Source organism: Ctenocephalides felis, unplaced genomic scaffold, assembly GCF_003426905.1.
Source record: "Ctenocephalides felis isolate EL2017-DRISC unplaced genomic scaffold, ASM342690v1 CF-g0.4_SCAFFOLD_03573, whole genome shotgun sequence".
NCBI lineage: Eukaryota > Metazoa > Arthropoda > Insecta > Siphonaptera > Pulicidae > Ctenocephalides > Ctenocephalides felis.
Genome location: NW_020539727.1, coordinates 5,167,234 through 5,189,084, shown reverse-complemented (window position 1 = coordinate 5,189,084; position 21,851 = coordinate 5,167,234). Strand labels below are relative to the sequence as shown.

The following is a 21,851-nucleotide window of genomic DNA, read 5'->3' as shown; positions in this document are numbered from 1 at the left end:
TGATTGTGTGAATGTCTTATTACAAATACTGCATTCATGAGGGCGTACTCCATTGTGCATCAGCATGTGTTTTTTCAGATTACTTAATTGTGTGAATGTTTTATGGCAGATACTGCAAACATGGGGGCGCTCACCACTGTGAATGGCCATGTGACTTTTCAGGTTACTTGATTGTGTGAATGTCTTTTTACAAATACTGCATTCATGGGGGCGTACTCCTTTGTGCATCAGCATGTGACTTTTTAGGCTATGTGATTGTGTGAATGTTTTTTTGCATATACTGCATTCATGGGGGCGCGCTCCTTTGTGCATCAGCATGTGTTTCTTCAGATTACTTGAATGTGTGAATGTTTTATGGCATATACTGCAAACATGAGGGCGCTCACCACTGTGAATGGCCATGTGACTTTTCAGGTGACCTGATTGTGTGAATGTCTTATTACAAATACTGCATTCATGGGGGCGTGCTCCTTTGTGCATCAGCATGTGTCTTTTCAGATTACTTGAATGTTTGAATGTTTTATGGCATATACTGCAAACATGAGGGCGCTCACCACTGTGAATGGCCATGTGACTTTTCAGGTGACCTGATTGTTTAAATGTCTTATTACAAATACTGCATTCATGGGGACGTGCTACTTTGTGAATCAGCATGTGTTTTTTCAGATTACTCGATTGTGTGAATGTCTTGTTGCATATACCGCATTCATGGGGGCGTTCACCAATGTGCAAAAACATGTGAGTTTTCAGATGATCTTTTCGTTTGAAAGTCTTATGACAGATTTCGCATTTGAAAGGGCTTTCTTTGCTATTACTATGCTTGTGATCGACCATATGCTCTTTTAATTCATCAGATTCTGCAAATGAGTGATTACAAATCTCACATTCATAAGCTGGTGTCTCAACTAACTCCTGTTTTACTTCTTCTTCGATAGTCACTTCGGAGTTCAAGAATCTTTCTAAACAGGTTTCATCATCCTTAGAATACGATTCAGATTTAACAATATCATCAAAATCATCCTGAATTTCGCGTTTAATGTCTTCTTCTGAATAATCTGGTGGTTCAATTTTAATTTTTTGATCATTCATTGACATAATTGTTTCTTCTGACATTTTTAAATATTTTGAACTGCTAATACTCGTTTACGAAATAATTGAAATAATTCCAAAATAATTGTGGGCTAAATAATAATCTCGTTTAATCAACAATCCTTTTCAATGCTATAACTGAATTCAACTTAAATTAAATTTGTTTGACATTTGGAGCATAGCGTACTTTCTTGAAAAGATGAGACACTTCGTTTTGTTATTTGCTATGTGTGTGACTGCAGCGCCAGATTAAATATAAACTACGAAAGCCATAGATAAAAGTTGTTATTAAAAAAGATATTAAAGATATTAAAGAAATTTTATAAATAATAATAAACAAGATACAATAAAAAAGTGAAAGTTTACGAAATAATTGAAATAATTCCAAAATAATTGTGGGTTAAATAATAATCTAGTTTAATCAACAATCCTTTTCTAGGATTTGAAATGTATAGCTCATTGGAATATAAAACTGATACTTATTTAAATAAACTGTATAATGAAATAGCTTCGTCACAAAAAATGACCAAACACAAATATTTATTGTTTACCTTTAATCAACATAACCTCAAAATTCTACTGTCAAAATGAAGTAAGAAATGTCAACCTTTGAACACAAAAAATAAAAACTAAATGCTTATTCTTGTGAAATAAATAGTTGATACTATTATTTGTATAAGTGAATCTTTTATATCAATTTGCTAATTATAGTTATTATTTATGAATTTGTTATTGAAGAATAAATTCATGATAACAAATAAAAATGTCTGATGCTTGGGAAGAAATTCAAGCTGTTAAATCCAAAAGAAACAGTTTAAGAGAAAAATTAGAAAAACGGAAAAAGGAAAGAATTAATTTATTAGGAGTCTCGTTAACATCTGCTAATTTAAGTTCTCAAAAATCTGAAAGCAAATTAGAAAAATTAAGTGAAGCTAAAAAGACTGATAGTGAACTGTTAGTAGAGGATAAAAGCCCGGCGACTAAGTCTGAAAATGGTAATAAGTATAAATTAAATGAACTTAGTTCAAGTTTTTACTGCAATAAATCTATTAAGTTAATAGGAAATATACTAGTGTACGGGATAGTGAGAAGGGATCAATTTCTTATTTTTACTAGAGAGAGAAGACTTAATTTTCCAAATTATATTCAAAGTCATAAAATTAATTAAACTTATGTTTATGTATATATATATATATATATGAATATTTTTCAAGCATTTACTTTATCTATCTAACTACAAAATCAAATTTAAGAATTCTTGGCTCAATATTGCAGATTTGTTATAGTTTGTAGTTATCTCGGACTAATTTACAAAAATATTTTGAGATGTTTGTATACTTTCCTAATGATTTACATATAAACTTAATAGAATAAAAAACAAAATTGCATAAATTCTTCTATTAAATGGCTAATATAATACCTGAAATTATGTAAAATAATAGGAATAGTTCATCAAAAATCAGAAAAATAATACAACAAAGATATAATACTTTGTTCCAATATATTAATTGAAGAATTAAATTTTCCGGGAAAATATTTTTTATATTTCAATTCTTTAGATAATTTTCAATAATCTTAATACTTTAATATGTGCCCTAATTTTAATATTAAATTTATCTGGTATTAAATTTATTATGGCAAATGTCCAGATGATTAATATTATGATCAATAGCAATATTGTATTCTCCAAGTATTTAAAGCTTTTGGAAAATATAATCATATGATTAAGAAAATCATTCAGCTATTCAAATTAATTGTGTTTTTTTTTTCTTATATTTTAAATACTTTTTTCTGTAAAGATTTACCAGAAGAAAGCATTGAGAAGAGTTTAGTGCAGTGCTTAGCAGATGTAACTCTTCCTCTACCAATTACAAGTGTACGATTAGAAGCATTGCTTGCTAAAGAATTAAATAAACCAAACTTGTTACATTCTATAACAAGTTTGTTAAATAAATTAGCAATTCAATTACTAATAAGGTAAAATATCGTTATCTCATATACTTATATATTTGTATATTATGTATTAATATATGAGTTCTATTTTAGTGTGAGAGAAACTCAGTGCTCATCGTCCACAGTATTAGAAGTTATATCTGCAGATCATTCTAAGCTTACAGCTTTGGCTGCTGAAATTCTTACCAGTGAACTTAAAACTACAAATAGTGATGACTCAGAACCTCATAATAAAAAGAAACGTAAGAATATTACATATTATAAAAATATATAGTTAAATTTTTATCTAAATAATGGAATAAATTTTAATTTTTAGGAGAAAATGATGATAATGACAATGGAAAGCTTGTGCGTTCAGAAAGGGATAATAGTAAAGCTGAACCAAAAGACATCATGGTAATATGCTACAATAAAATGACTTTCATTGTTTTTTTTTCATTCAAATCACTTTTTTTTCTTTCAGTCACTGCTTGCTATGCCATCCATTAGAGAAAAGCAAAGTAAACGGGTTGGCGAAGAAATTCTAGAACTTCTTTCAAAGCCAACAGCTAAAGAAAAATGTCTTGCAGAAAAATTCAAATCCCAAGGAGGTAGTATTTGATATACTCATTATTCATGTATTTAAATAAATGAACTGTGATGAACTGTTTAATGTAATAATAGGTGCCCAGGTTATGGAGTTTTGCCCTCACGGCACACGGTTAGAATGTAACCGAGCTATGAATGTTAAAAAAGAAGAAGCAAGCGATAATACAGAAAACGAATGCACAAAATTACATTTTAAGAAAATAATACAACAACATACAGATGAAAGTCTTGGGGACTGCTCATTTTTGAACACCTGTTTTCACATGGACACTTGCAAGTAAGATGTTTATTTGAAACAGTTCTTTAAAATGAAGTAAGAAATGTCCTTTTAAAATGAACTTTTGTGATAAATTGTAAAATTAAAATCAAACTGATGTGAGTTAATTATATGAACTTAATTACATTTAACACAACACCAGTATTTCTTGTAACATATTTTAGTTTTTATGATAAGGTGAGCATGTACAAAGAAACTATTTTATTGGAAAGTAAACATAAACATATGCATTAGCATAAATCCATGTGATAATCTTATCTAAGGTATCTACCGTCAAAAGAAAACTCATAAAAATCGTCGAAAAAAAATTTTTTTAACACTTTATTACAAGAAAACGACCCGGCCGATCTTTATCAAAAACTAATCAAGTCAATTCCCAACCAATTTCTTTCGAACGGTTTTTGAATTCAAAATAGATTCAGAATTGCAGGCTAAAACGTGGACGAAATTTTTTTCACTTTTCTGCTATTTATAAAGAAATGGCTTAGCCGATCGTCGCACAGACATGACAAACTATAGTCCTCGTCGAGATACATCGAATGGCTTTTAAATTTTTTAAATCTGTCCATCCGTTTTTGAGAAATCGTCGATTTACAACAAAAAATCTGTTCACACACACACACATACTTATTCCAAATTTGGTCTCATTTAATTCAGAATGGCTAGATACGTCGAGAAAACACAAAATTAGCGATCGGATTTTTTTATGAAAACAAACTTTTCCTTTGGGAGGTTATTAAAAATAATTAATAAGTCATATTTTACGTCATATTTTACGTTAGCTAGTCATATTTTACGTTTAAATACGCTCATCTTATGATAAAAGCTAGGCAGAATATATGTCGCAAGAAATACTGGCGTCGTGTTCACCGGGCCTAATTGTAATATTTTCATTTGAATATTACAATTGATGTATTCTTCGTTTATGTTAAATAGTATTATATGATGAATATTAGTAAAATGAGCATTTATATTAACATGTATTATATAACGTTGTTTTCATATTAAAATTATATTTTTCTAGGTATGTTCACTATGAAGTTGATGGTTTTACTAGCAATACTACCAAAGAAGTAGAAAGTGCACGCCCCTCAACTTTGAATCGTATGCAAGATTCAACAGTTTTGTACCCCCCACAATGGGTGCAATGTGATTTGCGATATTTGGACATGACTGTTTTAGGTATGAATTAATATATACCTGTTTGATATTTTTATTTTGAAATTTTATTTATAATTTTCTGAGAAGCATTATAAAATAGACTACTGATAATTTTAAGATATTTTGATATATTTTAGATATTTTACATTTTTCTGATCAGATTAACTTGAAAATTAACTTAAGTGCATTTATATGTGTACACAAAAGCCAATTAGTTTCTAATAATCCATCAAGCCCTTTCATTGTAACTAGGAGTAGAAAGATAAAATGTTCCGCCGAACGAAAAACTGGCATAAAATTTGTATAATATTTGAGATACACTTATGTATATCTCTTGAAGCATTTTTTTTACAATCATTAAGACAAAAATAAGAAAGTCTGTGTTCTCATTCAATTAGTCAAACAAAGTATTAGTCAACTATTGTAACTAATTTCAGCTGAAGCTTCTTACAGATTTGTAATTCAGAACATAAGTTTTGTTCTATAATTGCTCAAAATATGCCAGATAAAATTAACGTTTTAAAAATATCGTTTCGGCATCAAGTTTATCAGTTTCGTGAACAGTTAAAGACATAGATAAGTAAACATAAAGGTTAAAGATTTATTGGTTATTTATTTATTGGTTAAAAATTTAATTTTTTGCTCCGTCATTGACCGTTTGTTTCTTTACTATTCCGCTAGCGATACAGTCTCATTCTTAAAGCAGCTGTAGTATGTGTCTTGCCTATAAAAATAATTTCTAAAAATATATAGTAACTACGAATAATACAAATTATTTCAATAAGCTTATAGTTCATAAACAATCGACCCGTATAGAAATGATATCATCCAGAGCGAATGACGAATCATTGGCACAATCACGTTTTTCCGTTGCATTTGTACAGATTTACGCCCTAGTCGCGCCTAAAAAAGCTTTATTTCAAAATATTGTTAGTACTTACGACGTGTATATTAACACTTGTCTCAACAGGGAAATTTGCTGTGATCATGGCAGATCCACCATGGGACATTCATATGGAACTTCCATATGGAACAATGTCTGATGATGAGATGAGAGAATTAGGTGTTCCTGCGTTACAAGATGACGGTTTAATATTTCTATGGGTAACAGGAAGGTAAATTTAAAACTATAGTTTTAGGGACCGACTCTGCAGCATAATAGACCAATGTTATGGCAAGGCAATGTTATGAAGAACTTTCCATACAAATTCGTTGTAAATATTGACAAAAGCCATGCGGTTTCTGTGCAGTCAGGCGTGTTTCTCAGGTTGTCAGATAGAAAACCTAAACTAGAAACAGCATAAATGTCAAGAAAACGATCTTAAATAACAGGGTCTTTCTGACCCAGCTTCATAACATACGAGTGACGTTGCAGTTTATGTGTAAAACTCCTGAATGCACAGAAAATGCATAACATTTTGACAGTATTCAGTATGATTCTGAGTAGCCTTATGTATAGAAGTTGGAGCGTAACATGGCCTTGCCATAACATTTGTCTATTATGCGGCAGAATCGGCCCTATAGAATTTTTAAAATATCTATAAACTTAAAATATTATATAGAGCAATGGAGCTTGGCCGAGAATGTCTAAACTTATGGGGTTATGAACGAGTTGATGAAATTATTTGGGTCAAAACAAATCAGCTGCAGAGAATAATTCGTACAGGAAGAACTGGACATTGGCTAAATCATGGGAAAGAGCATTGCTTAGTAAGAATTTAAAAATAAAATATTGATAACAATGTAAACCATGGTTTAAAAATTAAAATCCACGTTGTATTTAGGTCGGTATGAAAGGAAACCCTCCGAATCTGAATAGAGGTTTAGATTGTGATGTAATCGTTGCGGAAGTTAGAGCTACAAGTCATAAACCAGATGAAATTTATGGTATGATTGAGAGATTATCACCAGGGACAAGAAAGATTGAACTTTTTGGCCGACCGCATAATGTTCAGCCCAATTGGTAAAAGGATACATTTAAATTATATAAAACAACTAAAAGATTTTGTTTTTGTATTGAAATATTTGAAAGGATTAACTCTTATATGTACTCATTTTTTTTCTTTAAGGATTACTTTAGGAAATCAAGTGGATGGTGTTAGGTTAGTAGACCCAGACTTAATAGCATCTTTCAAGAAAAGATACCCCGATGGAAATTGTATGGCACCGAAACCTACAGTATAAATATTATATTAAAATTCGACGAACCTGAAATTATATTTTTTATTCAATAAATTCATTATGATTTAATAAATTTGTATATGATTTCATTTCTGCAAATTCATGTGTAAGAAAGTAATAAATATATAGTTGTTGAATAAGAATTCTGCACTTTTTCATACGAAAATTTGAAAAAAATTCGAAATACCAATTTTTAACTTTCTTCCTCATTATTTGGCCTAAATGCGAAAATCATCAAAAATATGCGAAAGTGTGCCCTTTTTTTAAACGATATCTATTTTTATAAATTAATATTTTCTCGAAGTTTTGAGTCATTCTGAATCGTATAAGACAAAATTTCAAACAGTATGTGTTTATGTGTGAGCCGACTTCATAAAAAACAGATTGTATATAGATGATATACGAGTATATTGCCAAAAAAAGTTCCATAAAAATCGGCTGAAATTTTTTTTCAATGGTTAATTACAAGCGGCAAGATTTTCACTTAAAACTAATCAGTATATTCACAACAAATATCTTTCGAACAGTTTTTGATTTTCTTAAATCGATTCGGTAGTATGAGCTTAAATGTAGACGAAAAGTTTAACACTTTTTTTCCAAATTACAAAGAAACGGCTCAGACGATCGTCGCACAAAACTGACAAACGATAATCCTCATCGAGATACATCGATTGGCTTTTAAATTTCTGAAATCGGTTCAGGCGTTCTCAAGCAAACGTCACTAATTTTTGCAAACTTTGAAGAATTTTTAAAATTAAACAACTTGTAGGGCCGTAATATTTTAGTATTATCTATAAGACTGTGGTATCTACCGTCAAAAAAAAGCATAAAAATCGTCGAAAAAGATTTTTTTAACACTTTATTACAAGAAAATGGCCCGGCCGACCTTTACTAAAAACTAATCAGCACGATTCCCAACCAATATCTTTCAAACGGCTTTTGAATTTTCAGATTTGCGGGCTAAAACGTAGACGAAGATTTTTTCACTTTTCTGCGGTTTACAAAGAAACGTTTCGACTGATCGTCGCGCAAAATTGATAAGCGATAGTCCTCATCGAGATACATCAAATGGCTTTCAAATTTTTGAAATCGGTCCATCCGTTTTGGAGAAAATGTCTATTTACGGCAAATAATCTGTTCGCACACACTTTTTTCAAATTTAATTTCATTCAATTCAGAATGGCTGGAAACGTCGAGAAAACATAAAATTATCAAATCGGATTTCATGGCGAAAATAAACTTCTCCTCTTCGGGATCATAATTATACGTATCATTATATAGTACATGTAGAAATTCGAACCCCAAATCCACCTTTAGGAACATGTGATAAATAATAACAATTATTTAATTTATATAATAACAGATATATTTAGGAAAATATAAAAACGCGTATACTTAACAACAATTAATAATACTAATAGAAATTTTAACTAACAAGTAAGTAGTACAAAGTAAGTGTTCAATCCCATGGATTTCTAAATTTCCAATTTGGGTCAAATGATAGTCCATGACAACTCCACGACCTCGGTATGAAATATTGGAGCAACGAATCATCCTCTCTTTCATTAGAGCAGTTTAGTCTTGAAAAATATTCCATACTATAGAAACTAAGTAGTAGTCCGTTTCCTACGCATAAGGATAGCCACATAAGTAAATTGCCAGCAGATCTATTTTTCTCGTTCTTGATAAAAATCAATAAAAGTCCGATAACTCCAAACATGAACAATAATACAGGGTAGAAAAATCTGAAGGCGAACGCTAAGATATATTCGTGAACCACAGCCGAAATGAAGAATACCATCAACGTTGAACATATCTTGTTTCTTGGTGTAATGTTTTCATACATTTCTTTATAAATGTAAGTGTACAGCCAATCGTGTACAACTATATTCCATGTTCGGTAATATTCACCATATGAAGTCGCATTCCACCAATCCTATAAAGACATAAAATATCACTGTCACAGAAAATGGAGAATTTCTAATCTTTCCGCTACGAGCTCTCCATTAAAAGATTTACATGACTACGTGTGTACGGATGTCGTCTATATTAAGTTAATGATTAACTAGTTGAAAGTGGCATTTAGCCTTCAGGCAAGTTGCATAAACTTCCTGAAATGTATAATAATTGACTTAATCAACCGAAATTGAGATTTAGATATTTAGATAAAATTTTCAACTATTTATATGGAAAAGTAATGGGCCCAAAATCGAAAATGAAAATTTATGCATATCTTCACGTGTTGAAGGTTTCTGATCATTTTGGCATACCACTGAAAAAATGGATGTGTGTGTGTGTGTGCGTGTATGTGGGTGTGTGTGTGCGTGTGTGTGTTTTGCATGTCCGCATTTTTTCGTCCACGTTTTCGGGCGCACAGATCAACCGATTTGAATGGTTCAAACAACATTTGATTCCTATTGATAGGAATGACCTAGATGTGCTGATTAGTTTTTGGCATACGCAGGTCTAGCCGTTACGGAGATACGGAGCAAAGAGTGCAGAAAATACAAATCGGGTTTTTAACAGAACGGAGTATCCGATTTGAATGATCTAAAAAACATTACATTTGTAATGATTGGGAGAAGAAGTGATTAGTTTTTGGCAAATGCAGGTCCAGCCATTTTAAAGATACAGAGCTAAATATGCAAAAACTGGCAGTTTTTGAGAGAACTAAGCGTCCCATTTGAATGATTCAAAAAACTTTCTGTTTGTTTTAACAAAATAATTGATTTTGGAAAAACAATTTGTTTGAATTTTTTTTCAATTTTTTTTTCGATTTTTTTTTTGTATATGGAAAATAATTCAGATTTTAATTTGAATTCTGACTAAAGTTCTGATATACTCTAAACAAATAATTTCAACTTTGTAATTCAGTTTATAACTAATTCTTATAAATATTAGACAGTATTTATTAATAATAATCTATTTGAAAACATTTAATATTCTTCGAACATTTCGTTACGGTACGGGAAGATTCAGCAATTTGCCTTAAGGCACGATGCCATTGGCCACTAGTTTTAAATTTTAATGAATTGATAATACTTGACTCATCACATCACAAAAGCAGCTTTTGGCACAAATGTTGATTATAATATTTTCGTCAAATTTAGATGAAATTTTAAAATTCAGTATGTTGTTCAGGACTATGATATCTATTTACATTAAAAGTTTCATCACAATTTTTTTTAACAGTTAATTACGCAGAAACGGCTCGGTTGATCTTTGTCCAAAACTAATCAAAAAGACTCCCTAATAATACCTTTCGAATAGTCTTTGAATTTTTAGAATCTGTACAAATTTTTTGGCTAAAATGAGGACGGAAAATTTTTCACTTTTCTGCTAATTACAAAAAAACGGCTCAGCCGATTGTATAAACATCTAACCGACGCAAGTGCTTATCCAGTTTTATCAAATGGTTTTGAAATTTTTAAAATCGACTCAACCGTTTTTGAGAAATCGTCGATGAAAAGTCTAATTTTGACAAACGCTAAAAAAGTCGACAATTTTTTTCAATCTTTGACGAACTTTTAAAGTTAAACGAATTGTCGTAGGGCCGAAATATTTTAGTATGATCTAGAAAACTATGATATCAATCCCAAAAAAAATTGATGAAAATCGTCAAATAAATTTTTTCAACAGTTAATTACAAGAACACGTGCTAGCGTATCTTGCCAACTAATCAGTATCTTTATCAACCGATATCTTTTGAACGGTTTTTAATTTTTAAAATCTCGGACTAAAACGTGGACGAATTTTTTTTTTACTTTCCTGCTATTTACAAAAAAACGGCTCGGCGGATCACCTCGCAAAACTGAGAAACACTGGTCCTCATCCAGATGCATCGAATGGCTTTTAAAATTTTGAAATCGGTACAGCCGTTTTTGAGAGAACGTCAATTTACGGTAAAAAATCTTTTCAGGCACACGCACACGCACACACACATACTTTTTTCAAATTTGGGCCATTCGATTCAGAATCGCTTGAAACGCCGAGAAAACATAAAATTGGCGGACGTTTTTTATGAAAACATAAACTTCTTTGGGAAGTTTATAAATTTTTGAAGGCGCGAAGCACGTTTGAACAAGACTGTGACAATATCGCTCAACATCTGACAGGTCGAGAAAACGTGAATAAAACTAGCCAATTTTTAGATAAGGCCACTATGTTATTTTGTCCATATGTCATTTTGTCCATATTTTTCCTAATATATTAGGATTTTGCCTGACAGTAGTGGCACTAATATACTACTATAATTTGATGCGAGTTTTCAGTTCTTTAAAAGTGTAATCTTTAAGTTTTAATACATTTTAATTGATAATGATCGCAGTTTTGAACAGCAGTGCCACTATTGTCGTAGCAAAATGGTTAATAGCAAAGAAACTTTACCTTATAAAAAAGCCTATCAGCAAATCTAAGCAACTCCGCCGCAGCATTCATCCATGCATGCAGCAAGCAATAAAATCCGCACAGAAAGACCAAGGTCCCTGGCATCATGCAGCCAAAAACAGCCAAAACAAGATATCGAGCTTCTTGAGGACCATTTCCAAAATCCCGGAAAAATGGGATAACAAATCGTTGCAAGATGAAACTGATGTAAAATATTACGCCGATGACTTCCATGCAATGCCAGAATACTACGCGCCATCTCACTCGTTCAGTTCTGAAAAAAATTTAAAAAAATATATATGTTGTAGAGATGGGCTTATTATATCCGAAGCCAGATCGACTCGGATTTGACTCCGCTTCATGGTGGAGTTGTATCCGCTAAACAACTCCCGACTCCGACAATTTTGAAACCGAAATACTCGAAACAAATCCCATTAATTATTTGAAATAAAAATTTATGAATAATTATCAATAAAATATTTTTTCTAAAAAATTCACGAATAAATGACGGGAAAATTTATATATTAAAGTATTTTTAGCAGTGTTGACCAAAGTAAAAACGCAAAACTTGAGAATCAAATTCAATTTAATGATTTCCTTTTGATGAGAAAATATTTGATTTTTTGGTTTAATTTTATATAAAAATTATGTAGTAAACTTTGTAATAAAGGCAAAACATAATACTTCTGCTTTCAAAATTTTTCTTCTGCTATTTCCATTTGAGAATTAATATTATATCGCGTAGTTCGATTAGCATTTTATTACTTTTACACTATTATATAATTGTGTAAAAGTAATAATATAATACTGAATATTTTTACTGCTTGAATACTAATGATATCACTGATAAATTTTGTACTCAGGCTATGGAAAAACAAGATTAAATAAATGTATTTCGTTTCGTATATTTTTCGGTATGTATATTCTTAATTGCCGTCATTTACGGCCAAAGATTGTCGTAGTTAGAAATGTTACCCCTTACTATTCAATAAATTATACATTCGAACTATTCACACTTGAATGCAATTTCATTGTTCTGTATCTTTAAAGTAACCATTTTTGTATTTTCTGGAAAATACACAATGGTATTTATTTTGACTTTTATACCTAAAAAAGGTCATAAAACTGCCTGCGAGACAAGAAAGTGACCGCTTCCTTCCCAAAGCAAAAACGACAAAAACACTAAATGCCTGTACGAGTTAACAGATTTAATACCAGTTTAAGGAAGTCGGATATGACAAATCCTGTGAAACAACTCCACTCGAATTCACTCCAAGGGAGGAGTTGTATCGGAGTGATAACTCCAGAGTGAGTTACCCATCTCTATTATGTTGTGTGATAATAAATGGTGCAAAATCTACTCTATGTCGAGATTAAGATTATAGTAGTTGCAATATATATTATTGTCCTTTTTCCTAATTCTTGAGTTCTGATTAATGGTAATGTTTCTTCAAGGCATTTCTTTTTAATATGGTAAATTGACTAGATATACCAGATGTAGCTAATTTAGTCCAGTAATTATAGTAAGTTCACCTCGGAATTCGAGATAACTAGTTGTAAGTCTGTAAATACTTGCATATTGACACCCTAAAAGTTGTCTCAAAACCTACATATGGTAGGGTATACACAACATATGTAGGGTTTTGAGACAACTTTCAGTGTCAATATACAAGTATTTACGGACTTACAGCTGGGTATCTCGAATTCCGCGATTCTTACCTAATGTAAGTTCAAATGATTAGACTAATTGGTATTATGAAAAATCGCAGAGTAGACTACACGCTATTTGTATGTTATTTTAGTGTATTTTAAAAATGTGTAACACGTTGGAATGAATACTATGCAATAAAAATTAGAATATAATTTATACTCCGCACTTATGGTCCATATAACATTTGGAATAAGTTCGTTGAAGTAACAAAAACTCCAACATATTTTATATCCTATTCTAATTTTTGCACATAGAATGTTCCAACTTTTCTTTGAAAAAAAAAGAGTGCGCGTAAGGTTCACACGCGATTGAAGTAAAACTTATTTGCTACTGTACAAAGTGGCAAATTTAAGTTAAGTAAAAATAAATACAATATAACAATTTTGAATAATGTTTATTAGTAATATGATTTATTACATTTATTAGTGTCAACAATTTTACACATTTACATTATGATAAATTATAAATTATATATTTATAATAGCATTAAAAATATGTATATCTAAAAACAATAATGTAATTAAAGTCATTCTTCAGATATGACATTTGTCATTGTAATTGGCATTTAGAAATGAACCTTCATTAGAGAAATGAAGTAATTGCTGTTTAATAAATTCTATAATATTTGTTCACACAGTGGATTATATTGAACAACGCCTACCCTAAACAAATATTGTTTTCGCAACTTTACTCATCATTTAATTGTGTTTAAAGAACTTCATGTAATTGAAATTAACATACATTCATTGATTGATGGTATTTTTTCACTTTTTCGCTGGCGATATAATCTCATTCTTTGAACATCTGTAATATCTGTCTCGCCTAAAAAATATTTTCCATTTCAATAACTTCGAAGATTTATAGAAACTACGAATAAAATAGAAATAATTTCTAATCAATAAACTTACGTTTAGTACACGGCACAAATATTTTTGTTTTATTATATTCAAGAAACAGGGTAAAATATTCTTCTGATTAAGACATCAAGATTTGTACTACAATGTATAATTTTAGAATGATTTTTTATCTATGTTGTTGATATCGGTACGCATACAACGTTAATGCCGGTACGCATACAACGACAGATCTCTATTCACTACTACGACGACCATTCACAATCGACCCATTTTGAAATGATTTCTTCGAGAGCGAATGGCGTACAGTTCGGGCCATTTGTACGAATTTACACCCTAGTCGCGCCTAAAGAAGTTTTACTTCAAAAGTATTGTATGAATTAGATGTATTTGTATACGTTGCATAAGTTTCAAGATTTTGAAGTAAAACTTTTTTAGGCGCGACTAGAGCGTAAATCTGTACAATGCAACGGAAAAATCGTTACGGCCGAGTCGAGTGCCAATGATTCGTCATTCGCTCTCGATGATATCATTTCTATGCGGGTCGATTGTGATTGGTCGCCGTTTCGCGTGAGTATGATATGAGCTATGATTGTATAGTGAAAATAATAAAACAATAAAGCAGTACAGCTTTATTCTATCATGCCGAAAATATATCTTTTTCAGTATTATATCTCGGACACTTTTGGAAGTTCAGAGAAAGTCTACAAGTTTTTCGATCCCGATGGCTTTTAAGTATTACAAAGTTGTATATTTTTATAAATAATGAATTGATTTTCAGATTTATTACTCTAAACAAGAGATCAAGCACATAAATAGTTTGTGTAGCTGTGTTTCATTTGTATACAGATAAACTTCATAATGGACATCTATGCAGTTTATTTATTGACAGTGTTAATGAAATTATCCAAGATTGTTATAAGTTCACTGCGTGAATAAATATTATAGAATTTATTAATCAGCAATTACTCTATTTCTCTAATAAAAGTTCAAGACCTATATGCTAATTCCAATGACAAACCGATCATGTCGTATTTGAAGTATGACTTTAATTGCATTATTGGTTTTAAATATTATAAATATTCTGAATTGTACATAAATATGTATAATGGTTGACATAAAAAATGTGTACATCACGAGTGTTACCATATTACTAATAAACATTTTCCAAAATTGTCATATGATGTATTTATTTTACTTAAATGGCACCTCGTACAATAGCAAAACGGTTATTTACTTTAATCATGTATGAACCTTACGCGCACCGTTTTTTTTAAACAAAAATTATACAGAATTTTATAAGTAATGGTTAAAAATATCACAATTTAAAGAATTTGTCTTCTCGTTATTTGTAGTTTGAAATTGTTCTATATTGTTCTATATTGAATTATGATTACCTTGGATATGAGTCTCGATATACCAGTGTAGGAACAAATAGGAAATAAATATAAGTAGAGATCGAAGGAAGAAATTCTTCATTAATTTTATCATCAGACTTTGGTTTAAATGCCCGCACTTTTACGATATTGTGCCTTAAAAATGCGTAAGTCTTCATTAATAGCCGCACCTAAAATAAAAGAAAGTTAAATTAGAGTCAATAATAAAAATATTTCATTTTACATATAAATCATATAATATAGATTTAAATCGTAATTGCTATTGATGACGATAATTATTACTTCTGAAAAAAAATTATGTTTCCAGTTTTCACGAGCAAATCCTAATAGAAACTTTATTTAAAATTTTTAAACACTTTTTTAAATAAACAATTGAAAATTTAACCTAAATTATTTCATTAAGTTATCTATTCTTATAGATATTGGGAACTTGCCTGAAGGCAAAGTGCTCCTTACACCTAGTTAAATTTGATCTTGCGACATGTACTGAATTAAAAGTAGTGAAACTGTTCGATATTTTGCAAGATTGTGCAACTTTTAATTTCATATTAGTGAAAACGTGGATGCATGTCTACGTAATTAAAAATGAATCGAGTCCAAGTATGCTTATTTATCTATCGTAATTAATCATGCAATGATTTCATGTTTTAAATAATTTCGCGGAAAAACCTATTTTTTGCCGAGAAATATTCACCTGAATAGTGAAACTAAGAAGTTTCACATAATTTAACAAATTGTCTCATGCTATTTTATTTCAAACAGCATTTTCAAGTATTGCATTTATATATCATTTTATTCAAGTAAACTAGGTGTAAGTGGATATGTTCCATTAGGAAAAGTCGATAATATATTAATATATATTAATTTATAAGCGAATTTCAATGTGTGACAACTATTGAAAATTATTTAACATTGTGCAAATTATTAAACATGCTTTTTCAACAAATTATAAATTCAACTTCCCGTACCGTAACGAAGTGTTCGAGGAATATTGCATGTTTTCGACTAGATTATTATAAATATTGTAACGTTGTCTACTATTTATAAGAATTATATAAACTGAATTGCAAAGATGAAATTATTTGCAATTAAAGTATATTAGAACTTCAGTCAGAACTAAATAAAATCTGAATTATTTTCGATATACAGAAATTTGATAAAATTAATCGCCAAGGTAAAAAAATGAGGATGTACTGCAAAAGATTTACTGGATATCATTGTGAAGAAAAAAAGATTCTGGATACAATACCAAATGATAAAGGACAATTTCTGTACTACATCATTAAAGGTGAAATGGAAAAATCTGAAATAAATTCACATGAAGTGAAGGCATAGAAACAGAAGTTTGATAAATAAAAGTAGTCTGTAAAGAAGAGACACGTCATTTAATTTTTCTCAACACGAACCAAAAAAAATAATTCAATAATATAGTTAAAAAGTAATTACCTGTTCCATCAAAACGACTAGTGATGATGCTGGTGGTAAATCAGCTTTAAGTAGAGCCCAAACTGGTAAATATATGAAAGAAGCTTGGTACAGAAGAAGCCAACTGAAGTAGAAATTATCCCAACATTTCATTTGGAGGGCTGTAAAACAATAAAAGTTAAAAAACAGCATTTTCGGTTGATATAACTAAAATTACAACTAGTAGTGCGTGGCATCGTGCCTTAAGGAAAATTGCTGGAACTTTTCGTACTAGAATTATATATAGTTAGCACAATTGTTTTATACATTTTCAAATAGATAATTATAATTACTATATATTTTATATATCTACATATATATAAAAATAAGTCGGGTTTTCCTTCCTGACGATATAACTCCAGAACGCACGAACCGATTTCCACAATTTTGCATTCGTTGGAAAGGTCTCGGGCTCCGCAAGGTTTATAGCTAAGAAAATTAGTTGTGCATGGCATCGTGCCTTAATGCAAGCTGTTGGAAATTCACGCACCGTAATTAAAAATTCGAGTAATGACATTAGTGAGAATTATCAGAATTATGCTTGGTTAAGTCAACGAGCAATTTTTGCCGCAAAGAATAATGATGTACACGCCTTGAATTTCACCATTCAATAAAAAATTGCTGGCGATTTGGTGACATACCAATGATTCCGACTGCTCTTCCGTTTGACTTCAAACGATTGCAATTTCTAGTTCTCTTTGCGTTGGCAATAACAAATTGCTTAGTGTTTGCGGGATAAATTTCAAATAGATTATTTAGAAAATCATTGTTTTTCACATGGGCAAACCAAAAAACAAAAAATGTGGTTTACCAAAGAATACTTCAATGAAACGAATAATTTGCGGATTCACCTTCATTTACTTAGAGAAGTTCAACTAAAAAACACTTCATTTCTGTAATCGAAATAAATTCATTACTGGTTATGTAATAAAACCAAATTTTTCCTTTTCAAATATAAAACACAAAATTTCTTCATCTTTCTCACGAAACCATCTGGTGGCGAAACGGAGTTCGTCGGGATTGCTAGTCGTTCATAAAATATACATTGAGGATCTTATCGCTCAAAGCACTTGAGAAAGTTTACATTGGCAGGAGGTGAATGAATGAATCCATCTAAGGATATATTTCTTACGATTATAATAACGCATTTGAAATATAAACATTATGAAACTGAATTGTAAATTTAAAATTCGTGATTTGAAAGTTTTATACAACTTTGTATTGTATGAAAATACAACTGAACAATAATTTTTTTAAAAATTTAAAATTGTTTTTTCGGAAAATTTTGAAATTTGCTTGAACCATATAAGTAAAATTCAAAAATTAAATATCTTGGTAAGGAACCCAACAAAATTGTAGTAAAAAAAATCAGTACTCATTTTTAAAAACTTCATTAAATATCGGATAATTTGATGTGCATACGTCTAATGTCCATTTTTGACCACATATACCACATATCTCTTTGGTTCAGATACCTTTGAACGGTAAATATATGCAAAAATTTTCATTTTCGATTTTTTGCGATTACTATAACTTGCCCTACGGGAAGAAAAATACCATGTAGATATTACCATAAGAAAGATGTAATAAAAATACTCCAAAGGTTAATAGATCGAATAGCTAATTTTACCAATGCTTTTGTTATCGCAACTATTTAAGTTTTACTAAATCTTCATTTGTTTGCTATACACAATACACAATAGGCAAATAAATATGGCCAAATGTTAGTTACAAATTACTTAATCTATATTATCAAAATTTTAATGATAAAAATTAGAAGATGCTTGATATAATAATACCAGTTAATTGCCAAAATTACTCGATTGTAGCTATAAATAATCAGAATTATCGCAGTAGTTATAAATAATGAATGTTATTGATTATAAACTTAAATTATAGCGGTAGTTTTTCTTCTTTCTTAAGTATTAAAATCTAGTTACTAATTAACCAGTTAATTAATCATATGAATACTTTTGATGTCTGTTGTGCCAAAACTGCAGTTATTCCCTAAAACATATAGGGGAAAGTCCCCTAGTGGCGGACACCTAAGGTTATTTATAAATAAATCAAAGAATATTTTACAAAATGTTTATTAAATTATGATTTATGTTAGATAACAAAGTTAGAAATTAAACTAAATTAGCAAAACCGCAATCTTTGCTAAAAAATAATTAATACTATCAATCAAACTTTGGTAACAAAAATATGATTTTAAACAGTGGCACCTAGTACCGGACATTTCAAAATAACCTGCACTGATCACATATGTAGCCATCTCCACACTCTGGAAAGTCTGCACATTTGTGTTTGACGAATATTCTCAGATATTGCAAAAAAATCACTAATTATCCACCCTTTGGGTTGGGCCACACCGATGCTCTCAGCTGGAGCATTCATCATAAGATTTTGATTCTTTGACTAGGAAATACGAAAAATGGGGGTATGTAATGACCGTTTGCACTCATACAGAACAAAATTAAATATTTAAAATAAATTACGTCAATTCTCACAAGAATTTCAATATGTTTATTGTCCGGCGCTTAGGGACGACTTAGTGTCCGGTGCTAAGGGACAGACAATTTCGTTCCTATGGTGGTACCTACTAAAATTGTTTAAACTATCTAATAATATTCTACCATTTTACGGATAACAATCAAGTACTACTTTTATCATTGAATGCCACTCAAATATAAATGCATAAATACACTAGAATTACTTCCATTAATATTAGGCGACGCCGCGATTTTGCGCCTAAAACAACAGGTGGTTGCTTCCGCCGTGGCCGTGTGCGCCACAGGTGAGTCTTGGCGGGTGATTCTGCACCTGTGTGCACCCCGCACCCCTTTCACTTGTATTTTGATATAAAAAGATTTAAATAGTACGCGTTAAATAGAGCATCCGGTATTAGGTGCTGTCCAGCGTTACGGGACTTCCCCCTAATTATATTCTGTATAATCTTTTATAATTAACACGATAAAATAGATATGAATGTATAAATTATAATAAGGTGTAATTATTATAATACTTACAATTGGGTAGCATTTCTATCCTATTCATTGCCCAATGTTTGAAAAATTTATACATAATTATTGTGCACACTTCCATGCATGACCATATCAGTAAAGCAATGTGAAATTTGCCAAATCCGGTTGTAATTAAAGAAACACCTACATTAATACTGAAAAATAAATACATTAACTGTTAGTACTTGACCATGAGATGATAATTATTTTTAATAAATTAGATTTTATTAATATTTTAAAAAATTCAAATTGTGAGCCTGTAGTTGGCCCTGGTTGCGTCCAAAATATTTGTTCCAAGCAGTTGTATGAAGAATCAAAAATATTTCGATCAAATTCATCAAATAAATTGGACTAAATGTGATCTAGTATTAATATTATCTACTTACCTTCCATGGGCAACCAGATCGTATACCACAGTATTCAAAAACAATATAATTAGAATCACAGTAAATATATGGTATATTGTTCTGATGTGCTGAACTTCAAATAGATCAGTGAGTATTGAACTTCTAGGAATAAACATTTTTTCTGTTAATTGGCCATTGTTTTTGGATTTCCTAAAAGGATATAAAAATGATAATATTAAAAGTTGCAAGTGAACAAGAGCAACCTTATTTTATTTAGATCTTCACAAGGGCCAAAACTAAATTAAAGAAATTTAAGATTTCTAACGCGAAGCGAAGCATCATCTTACTCATTATTAACTTCCCGAAGGAGAAGTTAATGTTTTCATCAAAAAATCCGATTTGCTAATTTTATGTTCACTCGACGTTTCAAGCCATTCTGAATCGAATGAGACAAAATTTGGAACAAGTGTGTGTGTGTTGGTGCGTGAACAGATTTTTTGTCGCAAATCGACGTTTTCTCAAAAACGGCTGAACCAATTTCAAAAATCTAAAAGCCATTCGATGTATCTCAATGAGGACTATCGTTTGTCAGCTTTGCGCTACGATCGGCCGAACCGTTTCTTTGTAAATCGCAGAAAGGTGAAAAAATTTTCGTCCACGTTTTAGCCCGCAATTCTGAATCGATTTTGAAAATTCAAAAACTGTTCGAAAGATATTGGTTGGAAATCGTGCTGATTAGTTTTGGTAGAGGTCGGCCGGGCCGTTTTATGTAATAAAGTGTTAAAAAAAACTTTTAGACGACTCTTATGACTTTGTTTTGACGGTAGTTACCATAGTCTTAAAGATCATACTGAAATATAACGGGTTTACGACAAGCCGTTTAATTTTAAAAATTCTTCAAAGTTTGCAAAAATTAGCATGGTTTCATTGGCATTTGTCAAAAATAAACCTTCGATCGACGTTTTCTTAAAAACACCTGAACCGATTTCAGAAATTTAAAAGCCATTTGATTTATCTCAATGAGGACTATCGTTTGTCAGTTTTGTGAGACGATCTGCCAAACCGTTTCTTTGTAATTTGAAAAAAAGTGTTAAACTTTTCGTGCACATTCAAGCTCAAATTACAAAACCAATTTAAAAAATCAAAAACTGTTCGAAAGATGTTAGTTGAAAATGGTACTGATTAGTTTTAGGTGAAAATCTACCGAGCCTTTTCTTGTAATTAACGGTTGAAAAAAGTTTAAGTCGATTTTTATGGAACTGTTTTTATCGTATATATCATGGTCTTATAGAATACTAAAATATCACGGCCTTACGACAAGTAGTTCAACTATAAAAATTTATCAAAGTTTGAGAAAATGAGTAGTTTTTTTGACGTTTGTTTAAAATTAAAATTAGACGATTTACTTGGTATCATTAAA

At 30.6% G+C, this 21,851-nt stretch overlaps 2 protein-coding genes across 5 annotated transcripts in view; one reads left to right on the top strand and one right to left on the bottom strand.

Annotated features, from left to right (window-relative positions):
• The first annotated feature begins 1,795 nt into the window (after nucleotides 1-1,795).
• Nucleotides 1,796-7,277, top strand: LOC113389411 (N6-adenosine-methyltransferase catalytic subunit). Its single transcript, XM_026626448.1, has 11 exons — nucleotides 1,796-2,084; nucleotides 2,889-3,066; nucleotides 3,136-3,284; nucleotides 3,359-3,438; nucleotides 3,506-3,632; nucleotides 3,706-3,907; nucleotides 4,932-5,089; nucleotides 6,039-6,183; nucleotides 6,631-6,778; nucleotides 6,853-7,031; nucleotides 7,138-7,277. The coding sequence occupies exons 1-11, from the start codon at nucleotides 1,853-1,855 to the stop codon at nucleotides 7,250-7,252; spliced, it is 1,713 nt and encodes a 570-aa protein (XP_026482233.1). The 5' UTR covers nucleotides 1,796-1,852; the 3' UTR covers nucleotides 7,253-7,277.
• A 1,364-nt stretch (nucleotides 7,278-8,641) lies between these two features.
• Nucleotides 8,642-21,851, bottom strand: part of LOC113389412 (sterol O-acyltransferase 1) — a 105,472-nt gene continuing 92,262 nt past the window's right edge. For all 4 annotated transcript variants that reach the window (XM_026626451.1, XM_026626450.1, XM_026626452.1 and 1 more), the window contains 6 exons: nucleotides 20,471-20,641; nucleotides 20,091-20,239; nucleotides 17,044-17,183; nucleotides 15,598-15,767; nucleotides 11,636-11,909; nucleotides 8,642-9,185 (listed from right to left, as the gene is read on the bottom strand). In XM_026626451.1, coding sequence (XP_026482236.1) covers nucleotides 8,709-9,185; nucleotides 11,636-11,909; nucleotides 15,598-15,767; nucleotides 17,044-17,183; nucleotides 20,091-20,239; nucleotides 20,471-20,641 — 1,381 coding nt within the window. In that variant the 3' untranslated portion in view covers nucleotides 8,642-8,708. The remainder of the gene's footprint in view (nucleotides 9,186-11,635; nucleotides 11,910-15,597; nucleotides 15,768-17,043; nucleotides 17,184-20,090; nucleotides 20,240-20,470; nucleotides 20,642-21,851) is intronic.

Coding starts and splice junctions, on each gene's coding strand:
- LOC113389411 (XM_026626448.1), top strand. CDS start 1,853: ATGTCTGATGCTTGGGAAGAAATTCAAGCTGTTAAATCCAAAAGAAAC. Junction 6,779..6,852: donor ATGGGAAAGAGCATTGCTTA/GTAAGAATTTAA, acceptor CGTTGTATTTAG/GTCGGTATGAAAGGAAACCC. Junction 7,032..7,137: donor CATAATGTTCAGCCCAATTG/GTAAAAGGATAC, acceptor TTTTTCTTTAAG/GATTACTTTAGGAAATCAAG.